General features: G+C 32.3%; 1 protein-coding gene across 5 annotated transcripts in view; it reads left to right on the top strand.

The window, feature by feature from the left end:
* Nucleotides 1–21,495, top strand: part of LOC655107 (uncharacterized protein) — a 118,945-nt gene continuing 97,450 nt past the window's right edge. For 3 of the 5 annotated variants that reach the window (XM_064356050.1, XM_064356040.1, XM_015978088.2), the window contains exons 1-2: nucleotides 1–143; nucleotides 10,783–11,297. In XM_064356050.1, coding sequence (XP_064212120.1) covers nucleotides 11,222–11,297 — 76 coding nt within the window. In that variant the 5' untranslated portion in view covers nucleotides 1–143; nucleotides 10,783–11,221. The remainder of the gene's footprint in view (nucleotides 144–10,782; nucleotides 11,298–21,495) is intronic. The other 2 variants (XM_064356043.1, XM_064356044.1) reach the window with 2 other exon arrangements.

Raw genomic sequence — 21,495 nt, forward strand, 5'->3', positions numbered from 1 at the left:
CGCCGCCACGGTAATCACACGCCGCTCCGGTAGTTCAGAACGATCAAGCGCGTGCTCATGATACGATCACCATAATCAGAAAAAATATTTTTCGAGCAGTGCGTAATCTTATTGTGAAATCTGACCAAAAGGACACAAGTCGGGTAATTATAATTTAAAAATAAATAGTTTTATTAATTTAATTAATTTAAAAACAAGTTTGAGGTTTATTTGTGTATTTTGTTGGGTGGAAAATATTTCGCAATTTGATTTGTCTAACCGTTGAAGTTTTCTAATTATTTGTTTCCGAAAGTGGCTCTCTTGAAAGTGATACAACTTGTTATCGCTTTGTTTGTCGAAACTTTTTAATTTCCAGTAGAAAATATTTAGTTTGGTCATTCAAGTCCCCGACTTGTAATAATAGTGTAATTCTGAAGCACCCTCGTCAACATTTTTAATATAAGACTTTTACAGCCTCACTCAAGAATACGACGCTCTGATCTAGATAAAACTTTCTTAGTCATATATCTTAAAAACTTTATCTTTTGAGTATTTATTTTTAAAAACTTTTATGTAGGAAAACTTTCTCCGTAATATCCCTTGAGCGAATTCTCTTTCTTAATTTTTGTTATTTGTGACGTGCTATCGTTTATCATCGTATTTGGAAATTTCGGGTCTTTGACTCGGAAGCATCCCTGACATTTTTTCATTTGCTATTGTTTTCCAATCCGACTTTTCAACGAAAGTGAGGCAAAGTAATTAATTAAACTAGAAGTTACTAGAGCGTGGTATTGATCAAAAGAACAAGAAATATTTTGTTCTTTTTGGCACTGATCCATTTAATTAAAAAATCTGACAATGTTTCGCGAAAAAGCTCCTCTAGGCATTTTCCGAGCGGCCTTCTTACAATTTTAAATCAGGCTCAGCAATGGTCGATTTATGCAGACATCGTCTTTAACAGTTTTGTTATCTGAGATCAGTTCATAAGCAGACGAGGCTTACCGGAAGTAGGACAAAATTCTAACATCTCTCTTAACCTAATCTCTTCACTTTCCTTCGGAAAAAACGGTAATTTCAGTCAAACACAATGTACATCAAATGGAAAGTTGAAGCCGTATTATTATAATGTGGCGATCGATAGTTAAAAACTTTGTTTTTGTGGTAGGCTTTCAAAGACATTTGTGAATGAATGTTGGATCCTGTCACAGTTATTTAGGTAACAAATTGAACTTCTGTTCCTTTGATACATTTCCAATGATTTTCACAAAATAACAATCCTCCAAGTTAGCTAACACAAGGGTATGCGTTACCCTTATCGTGCCAAACTTAGCCCAAATTGTTCCGACTTTTTGAATCTGATAAACTTAATTAGCGCTTTATACTTTGTTATTCGTTTCGTTTGCACCCAAGGTGGATAAGGCAATAATTACAAAATTAATATTTATTCGATTAAGACCAAAATTCGGTTTGATGTCAAGCTCTCAAGCAACAAATATTTGTTCAGACAACATTTCCAACTTTGATGCTTAGTTTGATTAAATTAATTGTTCATTTTTGTTTTGCATGTTTATAAATATTCCCTGCATTTCCCGCAACAATTCATTTTGGCGGCCTCCAGACAAATTCTCATTTTGGGCCAAAAGATGAAAGCCTGCATTAATTCAGAAAATGATGCGCAATCTGAGAGCGCAACTAAACCTTGTTATTTTATGGAGCTCGTTATGTGATTGCCGTTATTTCCGTTTCAAGTGTTTGCTTGAAAATATTGGCGCAAAATTAAATAATCCTGTTGCCGGGCCTCTGCTACATGTGGTATTTTCACTTTAGACTCCGACTTTACCACTGCAGAGTGGAATTACTTTCTGATTAATTTTTACGGTAATCAAGATCTGAATGAGCAAATGTCCAACTTGAGCAATCTATTTAAACCGACGAGAATTTTCTTAAAAAGTTTAACAAGGGTTGACGTAATTTATGACCCTTGTGAAGACCGATCAAACCCAAGATTTGCAAGTGGACAGACCAGCAATGCGGCACGAAACCACACTCTAAGTTGGTTTGGGTTTTGGGAATGTCAAAGGTTTCCTGTGTTGCCTGTTAATGATAGTAATTATAAATGGGACGTTGTTGCTCAAAAAACACTTATTTGCATAAATATTGATCAAATCTATATCTATTTAATTAAATAAATAAATGACCTAAAATAATAATCATTTATTTCGAGTTTTAAATTTATTGTTATCAAACATTAAATTCATGAGACGCAAAGAGAAATAAAGCTGACACAATTATTACCACAGGTCGCAAGCGCAAAACAGCGTAATATCCTAGCAAATATCAAGATTAATCGTTAGATGTGTTCACTGCACGAAATAAACACGCCCAAGTCTATCAAAATTATTTCCAGGCAGAGCTTTGCCATTGAAGATTTTGTTTATTTTGCAAAAATGTTTGAACCCTGGCTGTTGGCATTTGAAACCAAGGCGTCGATTCTATTGATCTGTTCCACCCACGTGATTTTTTACAAACAATTGAAAATATTATTTATTCGTTTCCGGCCAACGAACGGAAACAAAACCGCCAATTTTTATTGCGGAAGCAAAATTTATTGTATTAATAAAACCGGAGGCAAATTGAACTTATCACTTTTGAATTTATTATTGTTTATATTTTCTGTCGTGGTTAATTTTAATTTCTCCAAAGTTTCGAATATTCATACATTATTTGCGCAGACAAGTACAATAAACTCTAACGACAACATGAGGCTTTGGTTAGGCGAATTTGACTCGGTAAACTCCCTCCGCATTATGTTGTGCGCAATTAAAAGCTGGGTAAAATAAATGCTGGTTAGATTAAGTTGACTTTGTTCGTGCTGTCGCATTAGCCAAATTAAACTTTATGTTAATTCGGTTGACAAAACAAAAATATTAAATATTAAAGCGGATAATGAAATAAAATGTCGTCATTTGCAACACTGACAAACTTAAGCGCAAGTTAAATATTATTTTCCATGATTAAACGTGGCCTAGGTTCATTTGCACCTTGCAAATTTCAGGGGTCAAAGCACCTCTAACGCCAGTTTGTTGTGCTCGAGATGGCCCTTTGAGGGGAATTGAGACGGACAAAATGTGCACCTTCAAAACAACATCAACAATTTAGAAACGCGCTCGGATTAATTATTTTAATGCGACGACTAAGCGACACAAGCTAAGGAAAAATAAACAAGTTCAGATTTTTTGCCTCGTTCCAAAGATCGCTACAAATTTAACTACGACTATTTTAAATTAAAAACAATTCGGGACAATCACACCTGATGCTATTAGAAAGAAAAATAGATTTTTCGTTTACAAAAATACATACGAATTTTAAAGTTTGCATTTGATTACTGTTTTTGCAAACGCTATGTTCCGAAAGCTAAATTAATAAATACTGAACTGTACTATTTCCTACTTTTATAAATGGACCAAAAAATAATTATGAGTAGTGAGTAGGTATGACATATTGTTCAAGCAAATGAGATGAACGTGGTTTCAATTAGAAGTTGTGATTATTCTAGGAACAGAAAATCTTAATCCACTTTGTTTATTCAATTAACAATTAATTATCTAAAGTGAAGCTAGTTTGCCATTTGCTTGTACTAAAACTTTTCCCACGTTTTAATAAACAAAGTGACTGAAACAAAATTGACTTCAAGAGATCACAATTGTTTATTATACAGGCTGTTCCGCCTAAAGATATTTATTTTAAAGTTGGTAAAGAATCATCATTAAGATTTTTTGAAACTTTTTGGATTTGCACCTGTCACTTAAAAAATCGGTAAATCTCTTAGTTTTAGAGACTTGGAAATTACATTTAGGCAATTAAAAGACAAAGTCTATATCTGTTCTCCAGTTTTTTTTAAAACAAGAAAAGAAGTCAACAAACCCAAAAATTTTAAAGTTATTACAACTTTAAGTACCTATAACTTGTTTTTTTGAAATGGGATGTCTCAATTTTATTTTACTAAACGGAGGAGAATTTTTCCTGCATCGATCTGTATTAGCAGTCCCTATACCTACCTCTGATAATTTTCAAGTTATGTTGGTTCTTTGACATTGTAGAAAATTTTTTACTAACCACAGCTATTTTTGCATAGTTTGCCATAAAAACATTTCTGATTAAATAAACAACAAACTATATTCAAAATTGTGTTATCCGTTCTGTGAAAACAAAATAAATTCATTGAATGTTGGTTTAAAAAACTGTAATTCCTTACATTTTTTTCACGTTTTTGTTTTTATTTGAAAAAGCCTATGGGTAATAAATTTCTCTGTCCTAACAAAAAGTTGTTGTAACTTGAAAACTATTAAACATAAGTATACGGAATGCTAATTCAGATCGACGCAGAAATAAATTCTCTACTATTTAATAAAATAGAACTTGTTGTATTTCATTTGAAAAAATTGAGTAATAGGTGTTTAAAGTTCTAAAAATTTAACTTTAAACATTTGGTGGTTTGATATTCTTTTTTCGAAATTTGAAAACATCGAAGAAAAAATCTAGGATTCTTTTTTCAACTGAGCTAAAAAATATTTTAAAATTTTTAAAGATGGTAGAGTTATCGATTTTTGAACTAAAAGGTGTAAATCCAAAGAAATTTAAAAAGCCTAAATATTTCGTAAACGGCTAAATTTAGGCTTGTAAAAACTAACTAAAAATAACTTTAGCAATTCAAAAAACGCATTAAAAAATATAGCTTTTTTTATTTAAAATAAAGAACGACTTCCGCGATAACCGGAAGTGTCACCGTTTTGAAATAATTTTCATTGGCAGCACCTGCATACAAGTTTTCAGATGACTACTTTATTATGCTTATTATGCTTCTAATGTGGGGTTTAGACAGAACAAAGCTAAGAACAAATTGTTTTGAGCATGTTCTAATTATAATTTATGCAACACAAATGAAAATTAAATAAGCTTTAAATAAATTTTAAAATTTTTAGAACAAAATAATACATAACATTTCACATTTTTATCGTTTCTGGCATTATTATTTAAGACAAAGTTGTTTTTTAAGCAGCCAGTGTCTTTAATTTAAAATTTTGAAAAAAAACACATTGTGTATTAATAAATTTATTGCCATAGTAAACCACAAATGGAAAGAGAAAAATAATTATAAAAAATGTGCATATGCATAAGTTTTGAAACAGAATATATGTGCACTATTTTGTAATTAAAATAAAATAATTAATAAATGTTGCCCACAAACCCACAATTTCAATGAAAATGTTGTTTTTGCCTTTATTGTTTGAAAAGTCAATGCAGGCACTGCACCATATTAGCGTTAATTAAATTTTTGCAACTTTTTGCTTAATTGGAGTATTCGCTACAAAAGTGCAGAATCATCGTGTGTTCTTTATCATCACACGTCTAATTATGTCAAAACGAAGTTACCACAATTAGGGCGAGAGTTCCTTAAAGACTGCTTTTCTCATCACTTTCCGTTGGTTTTTTACAAATTTCGGCAACTTCCAAGAGATCCAAGCGCAAATCTGTTGGTGGCAGAGAAAGAGGTCTAATGGCGCTGACGGCGCCCCCGTAAATATTTCAGGGGGCTATCTGCATAATGCATAGCGTACTCTGCACAGATTATAACATGTATTATTCAGTTCCGTGTCTCAAATTCCGAGATCTGCCCACAGACAACTAGTATAAATGCATCCGCTGGGCCCTGTTTCAACGGAATCCTTTTAGGTGAGATGGATTACCATCATACCTGCTAAGGTCGGTCCTGAAATACGTCGCTCCGCAAACAAACGCCTTGTGTTAACAAAGTCAGGACTAAGAATCTGCTGGATTTACGCTCGACGTGTCGGAGGTTTACCAAAGCGAAATGTATGATTAATTATTATGGAAATTTTAGAAGAATTAATTGCATTTACAATTGTGAGTGTTTTGCAATTTAAATTACACGCGAAAAGTTTTGATTCGACGGTTTACATACGGAAAATTTCATTTATACATAGATACTACAGCTTAAACGAAAAGGTTGCGTTACTACGGGTGAAGGAAAAATGCATATTTATGATCTCTGCCCAACGGACCCACAAATTCCAACAGTTTTAAAATTATTTTCTTAAAACTGAATTTCTCCCAAAGTACAGATAGTCTGGCTTGCCTCACATAACCAACTACCGGAAAGTTTGATGATGTCTGAAAGCTGTTATAAGAGCTTCCACTATACACCGAACTTTAACTTTTCAGATTTTTTTAAATTTTAATTTCAATTACTTCACAGGTAGTCTTGCAAACAAATATTTACAATTCAAAGATTTTCTTAAATTAGCTAAAGTTTATGAAATCGTAATTAAAATAAATTTTGTGTAAAGGAAAACTTCGTTTAATTTATCACTTTCTAACAAGACAGGACTAGTTATAAATTTTAATAATAACCAAAGTTTATTTATTTAAAATTTTTGAAATTTCAATTAAAAGAGTTCAACCTTAACTTGAGTCTTACGAAGCGTGACAAGGTAAGATAGTTACGTACTAAGCAATAAAACTTTAAAAATTTTTTTGTGTTTTTATGTATTGTATAGTAGGTATACAGAGTGTTTCGTCTAAATTCAAATGCGTTTTTGAATTACTAGAGTTTCTTATAGTAGTTTTCATAAATTTTCTCTCTTCTTAAATTAAGTCTAAATTATGAAATATTTAGGGTTTCTAATTTTTTGGAATCTGCACCTTCCAGTTCAAAAATCGATACCTCGACTATTTATAAAAATTTGGAAATATTTGTTAGTTTATTTGAAAGAAGAAGTCTAGATCTTTTTTTTGTGTTTTCAAGTTTCTAAAAAAGAATAACAAACCCCAAATTTTTAAAGTTAATATTTCAAAACTTTAAACAGCCATAGTCAATTTTTTTAAATGAAATGCCACAAGTTTTATTTCATTACATCGTATAGAATTTAATTCTGCATTGATCTGTGTTAGCATTCTCTAAACTTATGTTTAATAGTTCTCAAGTTACAATAACTTTTTGTTGGAATTAAAAAATTCATTAGCCATAGGCCTTTTATTATAGGTTGCCATGGAAACGAGAGAAAAAATGTGAGAAATTAAAGTTTTTTAAACCAACATCCAATGAATTTATTTTGTTTTTATAAGACGGACAACACAGTTTTAAACAGATTTTGTTTAATCAGAAATGTTTTTATGGCAAACTATGCCGTGGTTAGTAAGATATTTTCTACAATGTCAAAAAAACCAACATAACTTGAAAATTATTACAGATAGGTATAGGGAATTCTTATGAGATTGATGCAGAAAAAAGTTCTCCTTCATCTAAAAAAATAAAAATTGAGACATTCTATTTGAAAAAATTAAGTTATGGGTACTTGAAGTTGTTCAAACTTAACCTTAAAAATTTTAGGTTAAATGATTTTTTTTTCAATTTTGGCAAACTGGAGAACAGATATATGCATTTACTTTTAATTCTCTATATATGATCTTGAAATCTTTAAAACTAAGAGAGTTACCGATTTTTTAAGTGACAGGTGTAAATTCAAAAAGTTTAAAAAAATCCTAAACATCTCAAAAACAGTAAAACTTAGGTATAGAAAAAGCTAAAAAAACAGCTTTAAAATGACTCAAATAATCGAAAAACACAGTGAAAAACATAGCTTTCCATTTAAAATGAGAAAGGTGATAGCGATTTCCGGTTTACTTTATTAACGATTTCATAAACTTTAGTTTATTTAGAAAAATCTTTAAATTTAAAAAAATCTGAAAAGTTAAAGTTCAATGAAACGTAGCAAATTAATAAATGCCAACGAAGCTTTTACAATCGGATCCAGAAAAACTGTGACTTTTGGCAAAACTAAATTTAAATTTTAAAGGGTACGAATAGACTCCGTTTCTATTTACTTTACTATTTACTATTTTACTTTGTAACTGCATATTCAATAATTTACAAAATTAAACGAGCAAAACAAAATTAAATAAATTTATAACGAGTGAACATTGTTTCACAAAAGATCATTCGGAAACAGGAATTTTTGATTAGTTCAATAATTTTTTTTTAGTAAGTAAACCGTAGTGACGACATAAAAGTGTATATGCGCAAACTTTAACACTTTCGGATACTCTGAAATAAAAAAGTATTTTCGCTATTTATAGGAGTTTGAGTCAAAAGTTAATGTGTGAAACCACTTAGTCATCTACAAGAAAAAGTCTACAATACATCTGAGACAAGCGCTCAAAACTCCTCAACCGCATTTGCATTGAACTGAATAAATAACAATTTTGCTCTTGTTTGTGGTTAAATTGTGCGCTCGTTTCAGTGTATTTAAATTTTCTCTATGAATAACGGCAATTACATGCGGTGGCATCCACTGCAACAAAGTTCTTAATGCTAATTACGTGATTAGAATCGCCCCCGAAAGAAGCCCACCAGCGCAGCTAATGTATTCATGAAGCGACTTTTACGTTTGCCAATTAAACAAATACTGCTGCAAAGTCGGTTTTACCAATCTGCTGGTCCAAGCAAATTGTGTCAATATTACGCATCCACATACGTGCTCCAACATTTAAGCGCGCACCCGATTGATGATAATTTGGGATAATTCAGACGGACATCGAAATTTGCCAACCGAAAATTTGATATAACGATTAGTTTTTCCGCCACAAGTCGATTGTTCAGCGAAATTTTCTTGTTAATTGCGAAAATTGGAATGGAATCGACCGAGCACGAGTAGGTTTTTAATCAGCTGCTTTCATACATAATTTCGCGCTCATTTCTGAGAAAATTAGCAAGAGTGCTAAAACTGACGAAAGGGGCCGCCGACTTGTCATAAATTATTTATACTTTGTTTCAATCCGGAACTATCGCTACGGATGCCCTGGATTGGGATGCTTTATATTCGACAAGGGTGTGGCCAGAAATTTTAACCGTGGGAGGATATCGACGATAATTTATAGCAAGTAATTTCGGGAAAAAATGCCCGCAACAAAATCACACCCTTATAGCCACTCAAAAATTACAAGTGGCCTCCGTTCATACAAAATCAATAAGCTTTTTAAAAGCTTTTATTTAACTTGCTTTGTTGTCTGTCTGTCTGTTTCATATTTTTGGGGCCAAATTTTAAAGGGTTTCTGTGGTCCCAATGAATTGAAATTTTGCATACTTACGTAATCTGCGTGAAAATGCAATCTTATGTGATTAAATACCCCCAAAGGGGTAAAATAGGGTTTTGAAGTTTTAAGTTATGTTTACAAAGGGGTTTTCAATGTGTACATACCGTAACTTATACCGACATTAACGGTATTATTATTATTTATCTTAGATATATTTATATACAGCGTGCTCAGAAACTGGCGCACCAACTCAATGGTGTGTGGTAGAGAAGTGGTTACATATAATGGTAAAAGTAGTAAAAAAATTCTTTGTATTAAAGTTATTGATAAATAACTAATTTGAGGTAAATGATATGTGGCAACGTTGTCTAACAGTCATGATCGCAATAGAATTTGAGCAACAATAAAAATAAATTATTTTTGAAACGGTTTCCTAGGAAATAATTCCCAGTGTTGGCACATCTACACATTGTGATTTTTTGGATAATTTTTAATTTTTTTAAATTAAAAAAACTGCTAAAATCTGATAGTAAATTTTAAAATAATTATTAATCGTTTTGTTACGGAACGATTACCTGGTATGAAAAATAGAAATATAAAAAAATAATGAAAACTAAAGAAGTTAACACAATAAGTTTGTAGCAACAGATTTTTCAAAATATAACTTTAAGAATTTTTTCAACATTTTTCCCGTAATCTGCACTTGCTTCTCAATAACGTACCACTGAGTTGGTGCGCCAGTTTTTGAGCAGCCTGTATATCTTATATAATTTATTATTATTTATCTTGGACAATAGAGCATAGACACAGAACAGAGGTTTGGATGTGCATTCAAGGCTAACAGCTGTTTTCCATCACATACCACTAAACAAGTTTGCACAAATCAGCAAAATAATGGTGTTACAATAATACGGCGAAACTAAATCTTAGGGAAAAAGACATTTAGAATAGGTAAAGACTAAAAACCACTAAATCAAAAATAAAAAAATCTTTTTTAGAAAAAAGCTTTTATTTAAAAGATTACTAAAAAGTCAAAAATAATGTTTTCTTAAATTGAGCACTGTTCTCAAAGCTTTTATAAATCTTAAAATCTGAATTTGTAAGTAAAAATATTCTCTCATAGAAAAACAATATTTTTTACTTTTTAGTGCAACTTTTAAATAAATGCTTTTTTCGAAAAAACGTTTTTTTATTTTTTATTTTTAAACATAGCAAATACAATGTGTTTTTAAATGATTCTCATCTAGTCGTCTGTGTAAATTTCCATGTAAAATCAGAAATGCCCCTTTATAGAATTAATGACAGGCATTTAGACATCGAATATTACCATTTTCCATTTATTAAGTCTCCAACTCGGTTTTCTTGCACATTGTAACAATTTAGTAGCATTTTAACAAAATTTTTAAAATTAAATTTGTGCAATTTGTAAATTTCACAACTGACAGTTTTGACATTTATTGACAAAGAATTCACTTCAAAAGAACGGCACAATTTTTTTACATGTAAACCAATTTCAAAGTTATCTGGATGAGAATTATTTAAAAGCACATTGTATTCAGCTTTTGGGATAGTGCCTAGCAAAGTTGCCACCGTATTTGTCGCTCTTTTCCTTTGAAGATGAATTAAATTAGAGATAAAATCCCCAACGGGATCTAATTAATGGTCTAATTCATAGTTTTGTTGTTTCAGGTAAATTGGTTCTGCTGTCGTGGGTGGCAATCATTAAAAGTTCCGTCTCTGGTTTTTCTTTTATTACCGTTCGATTGCTAGCAATTCTTGTAAGTTATTTTATTTGTTGTAACAAACGTTATTTCAGGTTTCAATTCCATTTCGTTGCGAAATTTAATTTAGATAAGATCTTTATTGCTATCTAACATTTCAGCTTCGAAAGGTCCGTTTAAACTATATAAATAAAATCAGTGTAGTGTAATAATGAATTAGATAAACTCGACTCAAAGTGTTCAAATATTTGTGGACCGGACCCTCCCTAAATCAATGTTTATCTAAGTGTATTCTAATTATAAACATTGTTGATGGTATTAATTTAGTGTGGTGAATTTGGATGTGATGCTGCATTGCATATGCAGTGATATCTGGTCATGCTGATTGGTCGATCAGTGATAGCAAAATGGAGGTGATATGTGTGCTGATACTCGTTTGGAGTACGCTGACCTCGAACGCGCTGCCACCTGTCATTCGCATTGGTAAGTTTGCATTTACTTTTGTCCGAAATGGTGGATGCGCCGGGATAAAAACCAAACTTTTAATTTCTTACTGTGTGTGCACAATATTTAAATTACTTTTCGTTTAAACGTTGAACGAAATCACTTTTTTATACAAATTTGAAAATTCTTTGATGTTTTTAAGCTTACATCCGGGTTTATTTATTACCACGTTTGATACAACGCTTTGAGCTTTTTCAAAGTCAAATGTATCAAATAAAAGCAGCAATAATGATACTTTTATTAAAAATGCGGAACAGATTTATTTAAACATCGGTCAGGAATTTACGAGTTTGCTGTTCCAGAAAAAAGAAAACGAAATTTAAACAACACAAATGTTTTGATTCCGGAAGCTCTAACAAGATTATTTTTGTTTTGTGCTGAAGTTTTAATGGAATTTGAAATTCCGCAATAAGACACCTAAGTAGCGAATTATTTGTCCGGCGTTTTTGCCTACTCAGACTGTTCCATAAAACGGTCTAATTGTAATTATAAGCAAATTTCAATTAAATTATAGAAAGATATTCAGAAAGCAATTACTGAATTCCCAGCAGTTAAACCTCAATGACGTAAGCAATTAAATTTGTTAAACTTGTCTAAACTTCTCTCCGTTCGTTTCTAATTAATATCTTGTGCTTTTTTGCCAATTTAGCTTCAGAAGTTATTAATTAATCGCGAGCGGGGCTGTGCATTGATACGAAGCGCAAAATATTTGTCCATCGTGCGTTTAAACATTTCCCTAATTAAATTCAGCAATTTGCAAGGACATTAAAAGGAGAGTTGGGCCACTTTATTTAATATCCAGGAAAAAAGTGGAAAAATAGCACGGTTCCAATTAACCTTTGGCCGTTTTGGCAATTTGTCTGAGGTCTAAATCTAATGAAATTATCCAAGTCCTTTCATCGCAAATTTGAAGCCATCATTTCCCGGCCGTTACGTTAGAGTCTCCAGTTATCGCCAGCTGACTAATTCTTTTGCGGTAAGTCGTCGAATTGCTTACAGCACATAAAACTTGGAATAATTTACGCAATGCAGGAAAAATCTTCGGAATTCAAACATCGACTTTTCAGCCGAACCTCGTTGAGACAAGACAATTAGAACGCTCGGATAAAGATAAGAGAGGAAATACATTTTTAAAGGGGGTACAAAAGAGTAATGCTCGTTACTGACGTTATTTACACAGACGGCGAATTGAAAACTTCAGTCGCGTGGCATTTCCATTGATTCGTTTGATGAAATCGCTAATTACGAGATGTTGCTGCTAAGCTCGAATCAGCGGATTATTCGGATCTTTTAATTTGTGCGGTTTTATTTAACAAACCACTCGTTTGCGGTTTGCAATTCGTTTCAGTGATAATCTGCAACCGGACGCTTTTTGCTTTGCAGTGTGGACATCACGCCGTAATAGATTTATTCCTAAAAGCTTATAAATTTGCCGGGTGTTGCTATTATCAGCCACGGATGCAGAAAACTCAATTAGTGTGAGAAAATGTACATTTGCACGAGCTTTATTTAGATATCTCTACAGTGTTATCGCTGCCATAAATTTGGAGCGCAAGCAGGTGATTTTACGAATCTACAAAACCTGAAAATAATAATAATGTTTATTTAACAATCCAAGTGTGACGCCAAAACTGAATAAAGTTTCTTGTCCATAGAAGTTAATTCTCCTATTTTCCATTTTCTAATTACTCGAAGCGATTAAGAGAAAAAGTTTAATGCTTATCTCATAATCTGCAAGTCGGAGATATTGAATCGAATTCGTAGCAGTGTTTCCATTAAAAAGTAATTACAGTACAGAAAGAAATTTCGCACTTCTTGTTATTGCAGTATCATAGCAGTAATTTATTCCGGATTGTGTAAAAGTAGTTTCGATCAGTTTCTTCCGGGTATCATTTATTCCGGCTTTGGCCTAGATTTAAGTAAATTTGCTATTTCTAGTCTCGAACTGTAAGTATACTATTTTCCATCCCGCTGGCCATTTTCCATGTTTCGCATAATATTTCGGATCATAAATTTTGGAAATGGTGAGATTGGGTAAGGTGGCAAGTTTGTTGGAAAAAATGCGATGCATTCTCTGATACGAATTTATTATTCTGATCGGTTACGGTGTCACGCTCAGGCGATAGGTCATTTATAAGGAAGGCTAAGTGAGGCAAGCATGTAGAGTTAAATTCGCGGAGAAAATCAGAACAAACAAAGATATATGCGGAGTGGGGCAGGATTGGGACATCGGATAAGCAAAACCGCAATAAATCTTGAGTGTGCCGCAGACTTGGGAAGTCGACTACACTTGAGGTCGACTGAAACCAAAAGCACAGTTCAACCGAATCGGTCGGAGAATGAGCTTTTGTCAGGGAACAATGGGACGACAGGACAGACCCACTGACACGCAAAGCGAAATCGCATTATTTAACTTATTTTGTTTCTCTTCGCATCCATCTTCCACTTTCCGATCCTAACTAATTGTCTATGATTTTTCGCTAAATTAACAAGAAACATCCGTCGAACAAGACAAAAGGCTGTTTTTACGCCTTCTGGCTTCTCTTCATTAATTATCTGCTCTGTCTTCCGCCGGCGTACTCGTTAGACTAGAAATTATAAAGTGAACTTTTTAAACCTTACACCACACCGCAAAAAAGTTAATTGCAACCCCTGTTCAATCTCAAACTTCATTTGCCCCCTTTTGTGGCCAGCCTTTCAACAACACCAAAACACACTCGACTTTGTCATTTTTTTCACTTATTTCAAAATCACTTCATCATCAAGTCACTAAATGAATTTTCTCTATAATAATAATAAAAGCCTTTATTAAAGAAAAGAATGTAAGGAGGCAAATTTTACGTAACGCTACTCTACTTAACTTCTCACAAAACAAAACAAAAACATAGATTTTTTTAAATAAACCAAAAAACCAAAACTACAAATAAATGCGAAAAGAAAAACTTATAATATTAGTACTAAAAAATAATATAATTTTTAAATAATACTAAAGGAAAATATATGTGTCTTAATTATTATTGAAAAAATGTAAAAAATTATAATAATAAAAATAAAGATAAAAAAATAATTATTGAAGTAGTAAAAATTTTTACTTTATTTGTTTATTTTTGTAAGTTTACTGGCTTTGACTTCAAATGGTTTCGATTTAAGAAACAAGGCTGTACGAAAACAGGGCATCGACAGCCGGCAGACATGACGTAGATTTACATTTTTATTTGCTTTATGTAATAAAGAGTTGAGGTACACAAAATAGAGTAAATAATTGCCATCAAACATTTAAAATGATAATCAAGTTTTAACCAATTTAATTCTTTAATTTTAAGAGTAATGTGATCATATTTTCTAAGTTTGCGAATAAATCTACAACAATAATTTTGAATTTCTTATAAACAATTTTTGTAACTAGTCTAGACAAGGGTAAAAAAAAGTGAGACAGTAATTTATAATAGGTAATACAAGTGTTTCACAAAGTCTTTTTTTTTAATTTGAAGTTAATTACATTATGATTTTAGTAAAGTAGACGCAAACGCACTATTTTTACTAAATGAGAGACATGACTTTTGAATCGTAATTCTTGATCAAAGACAACGCGAAGAATATAAAAGGTACAATAAGGGCCCTAAGATAGAGCCCTGGGGTACCTCTTCTACAGTATGACAATAAATTATCAAGTCGAACCATCTGGCTAAGCTCATTTAAATAATAAAAAAAGAATTTTAAGCAGTTTTTCTCAAAAGCCAGAGTAATATCAGTGCAGTATTTAAGTCACTATCAGCGTTTTTGATCATGTTATCTAAAATATTGGTTAGTGAAGCATCTGTACTGAAATCTTTTCCAAACCTCGATTGTAAAAAAGAAGAATATTATGAAAACTTGCAAAAGTATACATATGTTTGAAAATACTTTTTCTAACATTTTAGATAGAGTGGAAATAATTCTGATAGGCCTGAGGTCACTATAATTTTGTGGTTAACTTACTTTTGATAACGGCTTCACTAGAGTGGTTTTCCAAAGCTTTGGAAAATACCCAAATTTTAAACAAGAGTTTATTATGTGAGTTATGTATTTATCAATAAAAGAACTGCAAAGTTTTAGCATTTTATTGATTATTTTATCAAAACCTTTCGTATTCGATAGAATTAGTTAGGGCTTGAATTGAATTCGATTGAATTAGTTTAGTACGTTTAAATTTTGTTAGGGCTATGTTTTTTTTTTCATTAATTTCTTATTGTAAACTGTTAACTAATAATACTTTTTATAAGTTTTTTAGTTGGTTCACTAATAATTTGAGTAAAATCATAAAAGCAAAAATGTGTATCACGTTATTATTATTATTATTATTATCACTCAGAAAAATTATTTTTCATAAATAAAAAGTAAAATGGGTAATAATTTGTCAAAAAACTCTGAGAACAAACTAATATTACTTGAAGAACTACGATAGAGGACTCCTAAAAGAGAACAAAAAGATCTAGTTTTAATTTCTACTGGACAATTTACATTTAAATTTTCAACTAAATTAACTGTAATAACTGTAATAACTAAGTTTCCGATACACCCATTATATCAAAATCATTCTCGAGGACACTATCAGTAAAAGCATCAAAACCAGTAAGCAAGGATCTAGCATTTACATGAGCAATTTTAAGATTATGTTCCATAATAAAGAAGTAAATATAATTTATTCGTAATAATTAGTCTTTTGCTTTACAAGATTTAATTTATGTTGATTCGTATGACAAGTGATCAATAGCTAATTTCAATTTAAACCGATAAAGTCACAGTTTTGGTATCGCAGAGCGCCAACCTATTGCATCCTTTCCTTAAGCTACTTACACCCTTGTTTATGGGAAACTTTCAAATTCGGTTCCGTAGTAAAAGAGCTTTGGTAACCCTCCATATTCACCACATCTGCTCGAATTTTTTCAACAAGAGGCTGTTATACACTTCTCGTATTTTATTAATACGGTTTTTGTGTTGCTGAATTCTTATCTAAATGTTAGGAATTTATGAGTCAATTTGTATGTTTTGCGAAATTTTCGCTTCAGCAACAACGCTAGATACGGTGTCTGAGGAGAAAGTTTAGTGTTTTAAATCACATTTTTGTCGAGAAACAGTTTTTATGAAAAATAATAATAAAAACTGCTGTTGTTTTAATTAAGGCACGCGTTTGTGTGCAAATCTGTCCGCCTTCTCGTTTCATTTTCCTGCAACGTGCACTTGTGGAAGCCTGAATGGGCGTTGAGGATGAAACAATCTCTCGTTTGAAAAGATCGAAACAATGGATCAGGTTATTCAGCGGCGGTCGCGTTGAGGCACGACATTGTTATTGTCCTGCTGTAGCCACATTGCTTCCTCACCAAACCATGCAACTAGCCGGACTGGTATTCTACTCGGTATTGCTGTGTTTATTATCCTGCCATTCCCATTCAGGAGCCGTTAGTCGCTTCAGCGGACGTGTGGCTTCGCTTCATTACTCTCATGATCACGATACATATAATTACAGCAGAGCACAACCCTCCTTTCCAACATTAATTGAATGACAATTAGCAAAACGTTGCCAGCTCCAAACAAAGCCCGTACATATTTCTATCACAGCGAGTGTATTTTTTTATTTAAATTAGGACAGACTTGAACAAAAGCTAAGTGAATTAAGGGCGGGAGTTTCGCTTGTCTGGGGACATTCTAAATGACACGCCAAAGTGAATTCAATTATTTTTCAGTTCTGGCTCTATTTCATCCACCTACAAACTTTTTTCATTACTTATTTACGGTGATAACGAACGTTGCACTGTTGGACAGAAGTGGGGATTTCATTATTTTTTTCATCTTTGGCCAAACTATATGCAGTCAAATGAAAATATTAATGTTCGCTTGTATCGCAACGGTTCATTTTTCATTTTGAGATTTTTGAGAAGTGACAAGATTAACGGTCCAAAGCCAACAATTTATTTTTATTGAAACTGACTGAGATTTCCAGAACTTTCAGCCAAGTTCACGAAGAATTAAATTCGAGAGAGGAGCTGTTCGCACATAAAATTATTAACTATAAAATAAAACTTTCTTGTTGCATCCACTTTTTTTATTCCATCCTGCCGGGATGTCGTAGGTAAGGGCTTGAGTTTCACAAAAACTTTGCTCATAAATTACCTAACTGAAAGCTTTTGAAGCCTCTCATCAGATGGAATTTTATTAGGTAAAAAGAATAAGTCCAGATTTTCCTCCAACAAGGTAGAGCCGAAATGTTTACACAATCAACATTTGAAAATTAAATTATTTTTTTTATAAATGTGTACTCAGGCTTAACGCAGCTTTACTTCTTTTTTACTTCCGGTGATAAAAACTTTGCACTTGTCCTTTTATAACTGGCACAAGTCGACAATAAATAATTCGAGAGCTAATGAATGCTTTGTGTTCGAAATCCTGTCAACCGGGCGAAATTTGTGGTTTCTTTCAGCGTGGCAATAAGACGTGTAGGCGTTTAAAATTACAAGTTGGAAAAATCGGGAGCGCTTGAGAGCTTGGAATCCGAACCTGACAGAAGGCAGGTTCCCGACAATTTCATTCAGTTCGGAGTATTCCCACAGAACATAAATTATGTTATCTAAAACATGCGTTATCTTTAGCACACAAACTGGAAGTGCTCCACATGATTGTATTAGGATTTACATCCAAGATTATGCGGATTACGCCACTGGGGTGAGACTTTATTTAGCGTTTTTTGGCCGTTGCAACTGCAACGGGTAAGTGAATCTGAATACGCTTCCGACTTGCTGAAAATGTTATTGAATGAGTAATGGCAGTTTAGGGATGAATGCACTTTTGAATTGAGTTGGGAAATGGTAGGATTTGCAATTCACGTATCTGGAGCGTCTTGTGCATTTGCACTTTATCGCATTGAGGGAAATATCGTTGCGGGGATCTTTATCAAATTAAAATTGCCGAATTCAAAGCCAAGTTTTACAATGGTTTTAAGTGGCAATTGGGGGCCTACCAGGCTTAAGAATCGGCGAACAAAAGCCAGCTCGCGCCCCATTTACGAAAATAGCTAGTTGTAAATTGTTTGCTTTCTGCTGAAACTTGATGCACTGATCGCAAGTTTTCGCATTCATTTTCCAGAGACAATAAAAAGAAATCATTTCCTCGGGCCTAAGACCCGAATTAAGGTCAGACTAATAAATTTTGAGTAGCAATGAAGCGCAGCTCATCGACCTAAAATATCTTCACGAAGTCGCAAGTAGAAATCCCACAAACCCGGTTAGTTTCCCAGATCTTTCTGATTATCGCTTCACTCGCAGCGGAGCGGAGCTACACTGATACAGGCTTGTCTTTCGGCCTCAATGCCAATGAAAAACGCATTTTCCCCAAAAATATCGATGAACAAATCTCGTTATGAAATTGGAGTTTTCAAGAGAAACAAGTACACAATAACAGCATAAAAAATACCAGATGGGCAATCTTACTGAGCACCCAAGAAAATCGCGACTTTTAATGAAATAAAAATTCTGAAATTTTACATACCAGCTTGTAAATTGATAATGACCATTCTCGATTTTTATTAAATTTTTTTGTTAATAAATAAAGTGGTAGTAGTATTGTGAGATATTGTGCACTAACTGTTAATTTAACTATAAAGTTTTTAGACTAAGTGAATTTTTATCAGCTAGTCTATCGAACCCTGGTATTAAAATTATAAATTTTTACTTGTTTTGTTAAATAATCGGTCTTTTCTATTTAGACACAAACCAGACGCGTGATTTATTAGAAGATGGTAAAAATTTGCCAACAAGGGATCACTTACCTGTAACAAATCTTTTTGAAGCTCCTTATTTGCAATAAAAATGCATTAAAATTGACAAAAATTGATGCTTGCATTGAAATATCTTAACGAAGTCTTTTACAATCTTACCCCAATTACAGTTCACATTGAGCTAGAATAAAATTAACAGCCATCGAAAAAATTTTAAAACCAACAAGATTGAATTAGTCGATAAAAAAATAAAAAATTACTTTGCTGATGGTGTCCAATTTGTTCAAAGAAATGAGTCGGCTTTATTACAAAATTAGATCGAGTGAACTTCATCTATTATAAAAAGTTTCTATTTGGCACCTTCAACACCGGAGGAGGTGATTTTAGTCATAAATAAAACATGTAACAAATAAACACCTGGTTTGATAAAATATGGTTTCTTCCTAATTGCCGTCAGGGATCTAATATCTTCCCTATGATCTCATTTAATCAATGAGTCTTTTGCAAAAAGTGTTTTTCATGAAGCTTTAAACACTTCAAAAATTGTCCCAGTTTATAAAAATAAAGGTTCCAAAAGAGTAAAGTCTTAAGCTATGACCAATTACAGTTCAAAATCAGTTTCATAAAATCTTCGAGTGAATATTCTCTGATCGCTTGGTAAAGATTTTGGAATGTACAAATTTGATCTCTTTTAGTCTACATGGTTTTAAAAAAGATAAATCTACAATAACTGCTAAAAGAAAACAGTTTCTGCGTTATATAATTCATTATACTAAGCACCAAACAGTTGAGCTTTTTTATGATTTGACAAAAGCTTTTGACTCTGTGAATCACAGCTTCACCATTGTGGTATTCGTGGAATTCCAAATAATTGGATTAAAACTTATTTACATGAAAGAAGGCAAGTTGTTATTCTGAATGTCTGAACCAGCGTTTGTTGAGTTGGGTGTGCCGCAGGGATCGGTTTTATGTCCCATTCTTTATATAATTTTTATAAATGATTTACCACCTTTGATAGTCTCAAATCTAATATAATCTAATCTAATAAATTAATTATTTATGCAGATGACACAAAGGCAATAATAACTAACAAGAATCATGGAGACTTGGTTGAATGTGGAAATTATGTGTCCTACAACTATAAAAATCTGGTGTGAGAAATGGGCTGGTACTTAATCTGGAGAAAAACTATATGGTTTAATTTTTGCCTGAAAATGTTACGCCTGATTACAGTGTTTTATTTAAACTATGTAGAATATCAATAAAAAATGTAAACGAAATTAATTTTCTTAGCATAACTTGTGTTCTGTAATAAGCTAATTGAGACTAGTTTTTTAATAAGAAATTTAAAGCGCACTGTGTCTGGTGACATTCTTAACATGTTATATTTTGGACTTGTTCAGTCTGTACTTACTCATGGAATTATTTTTTGGGGATCCAGCAGCTTTTTGAATAATTTATTTGTAGTACAAAAACGTATTTTAAGATATATGAAAAGTTCGGAAGCAGTAGCACACTGTCGTTCTATCTTTCGAAAACTTGGTATTATGACCCTCCAATCTTTATATATATTTTACTTACTTTTGTTTATTTCACACATGTAAGCATTCTTAATAAACGCAGTAATATTTATATGGACAATACAAGAACAAAAAACCACATTGAACTGCCACATTCTAGGTTGGCTGGAATTACATCCATATGCTGGAATTAAATTGTACAACAACTTAGAATCAAAAATTAAAGAATTGAAGTATTTTAGTATATTTCGCAGTTCTCTGTCATTATTTCTACAGGACAAGATTTTTTACAAATTTGACGAATGACTAGATAATTCCAAATTCAAAACTAATTTGTAAAATTTCGTGTTGTATACAGAGTGCTCAAAAACTGGCGCACCAACTTAGTGGTACGTCATTGAGAAGCAAGTGCAGATTACGGGAAAAATGTTGAAAAAATCCCTAAAGTCATATTTTAAAAAATCTGGAGCTACAAACTTATTGTGTTAACTTCTTTAGTTTTCATTATTTTTTTAAGTTCTTATGTTTCATACCAGGTAATCGTTCCGTAACAAAACGATGAATAATTATTTTTAAATTAACTATCGGATTTTAGCAGTTTTTTTAATTTAAAAAATTTAAAATTTATCCAAAAAATCACAATGTGTAGATGTGCCAACACTGGGAATTATTTCCTAGGAAACCGTTTCAAAAAAAAATTATTTCTATTGTTGCTCAAATTCTATTGAGATCATGACTGTTAGACAACGTTGCCACATATCATTTATCTAAAATCCGTTATTTATCAATAACTTTAATACAAAGAATTTTTTTACTATTTTTACCTTTATATGTAACCAGTTCTCTACCCCACACTATTGAGTTGGTGCGCCAGTTTTTGAGCACGCTGTATAAATAAAACTGCAGT

This window comes from Tribolium castaneum, chromosome 1 (genome assembly GCF_031307605.1).
Source record: "Tribolium castaneum strain GA2 chromosome 1, icTriCast1.1, whole genome shotgun sequence".
NCBI lineage: Eukaryota > Metazoa > Arthropoda > Insecta > Coleoptera > Tenebrionidae > Tribolium > Tribolium castaneum.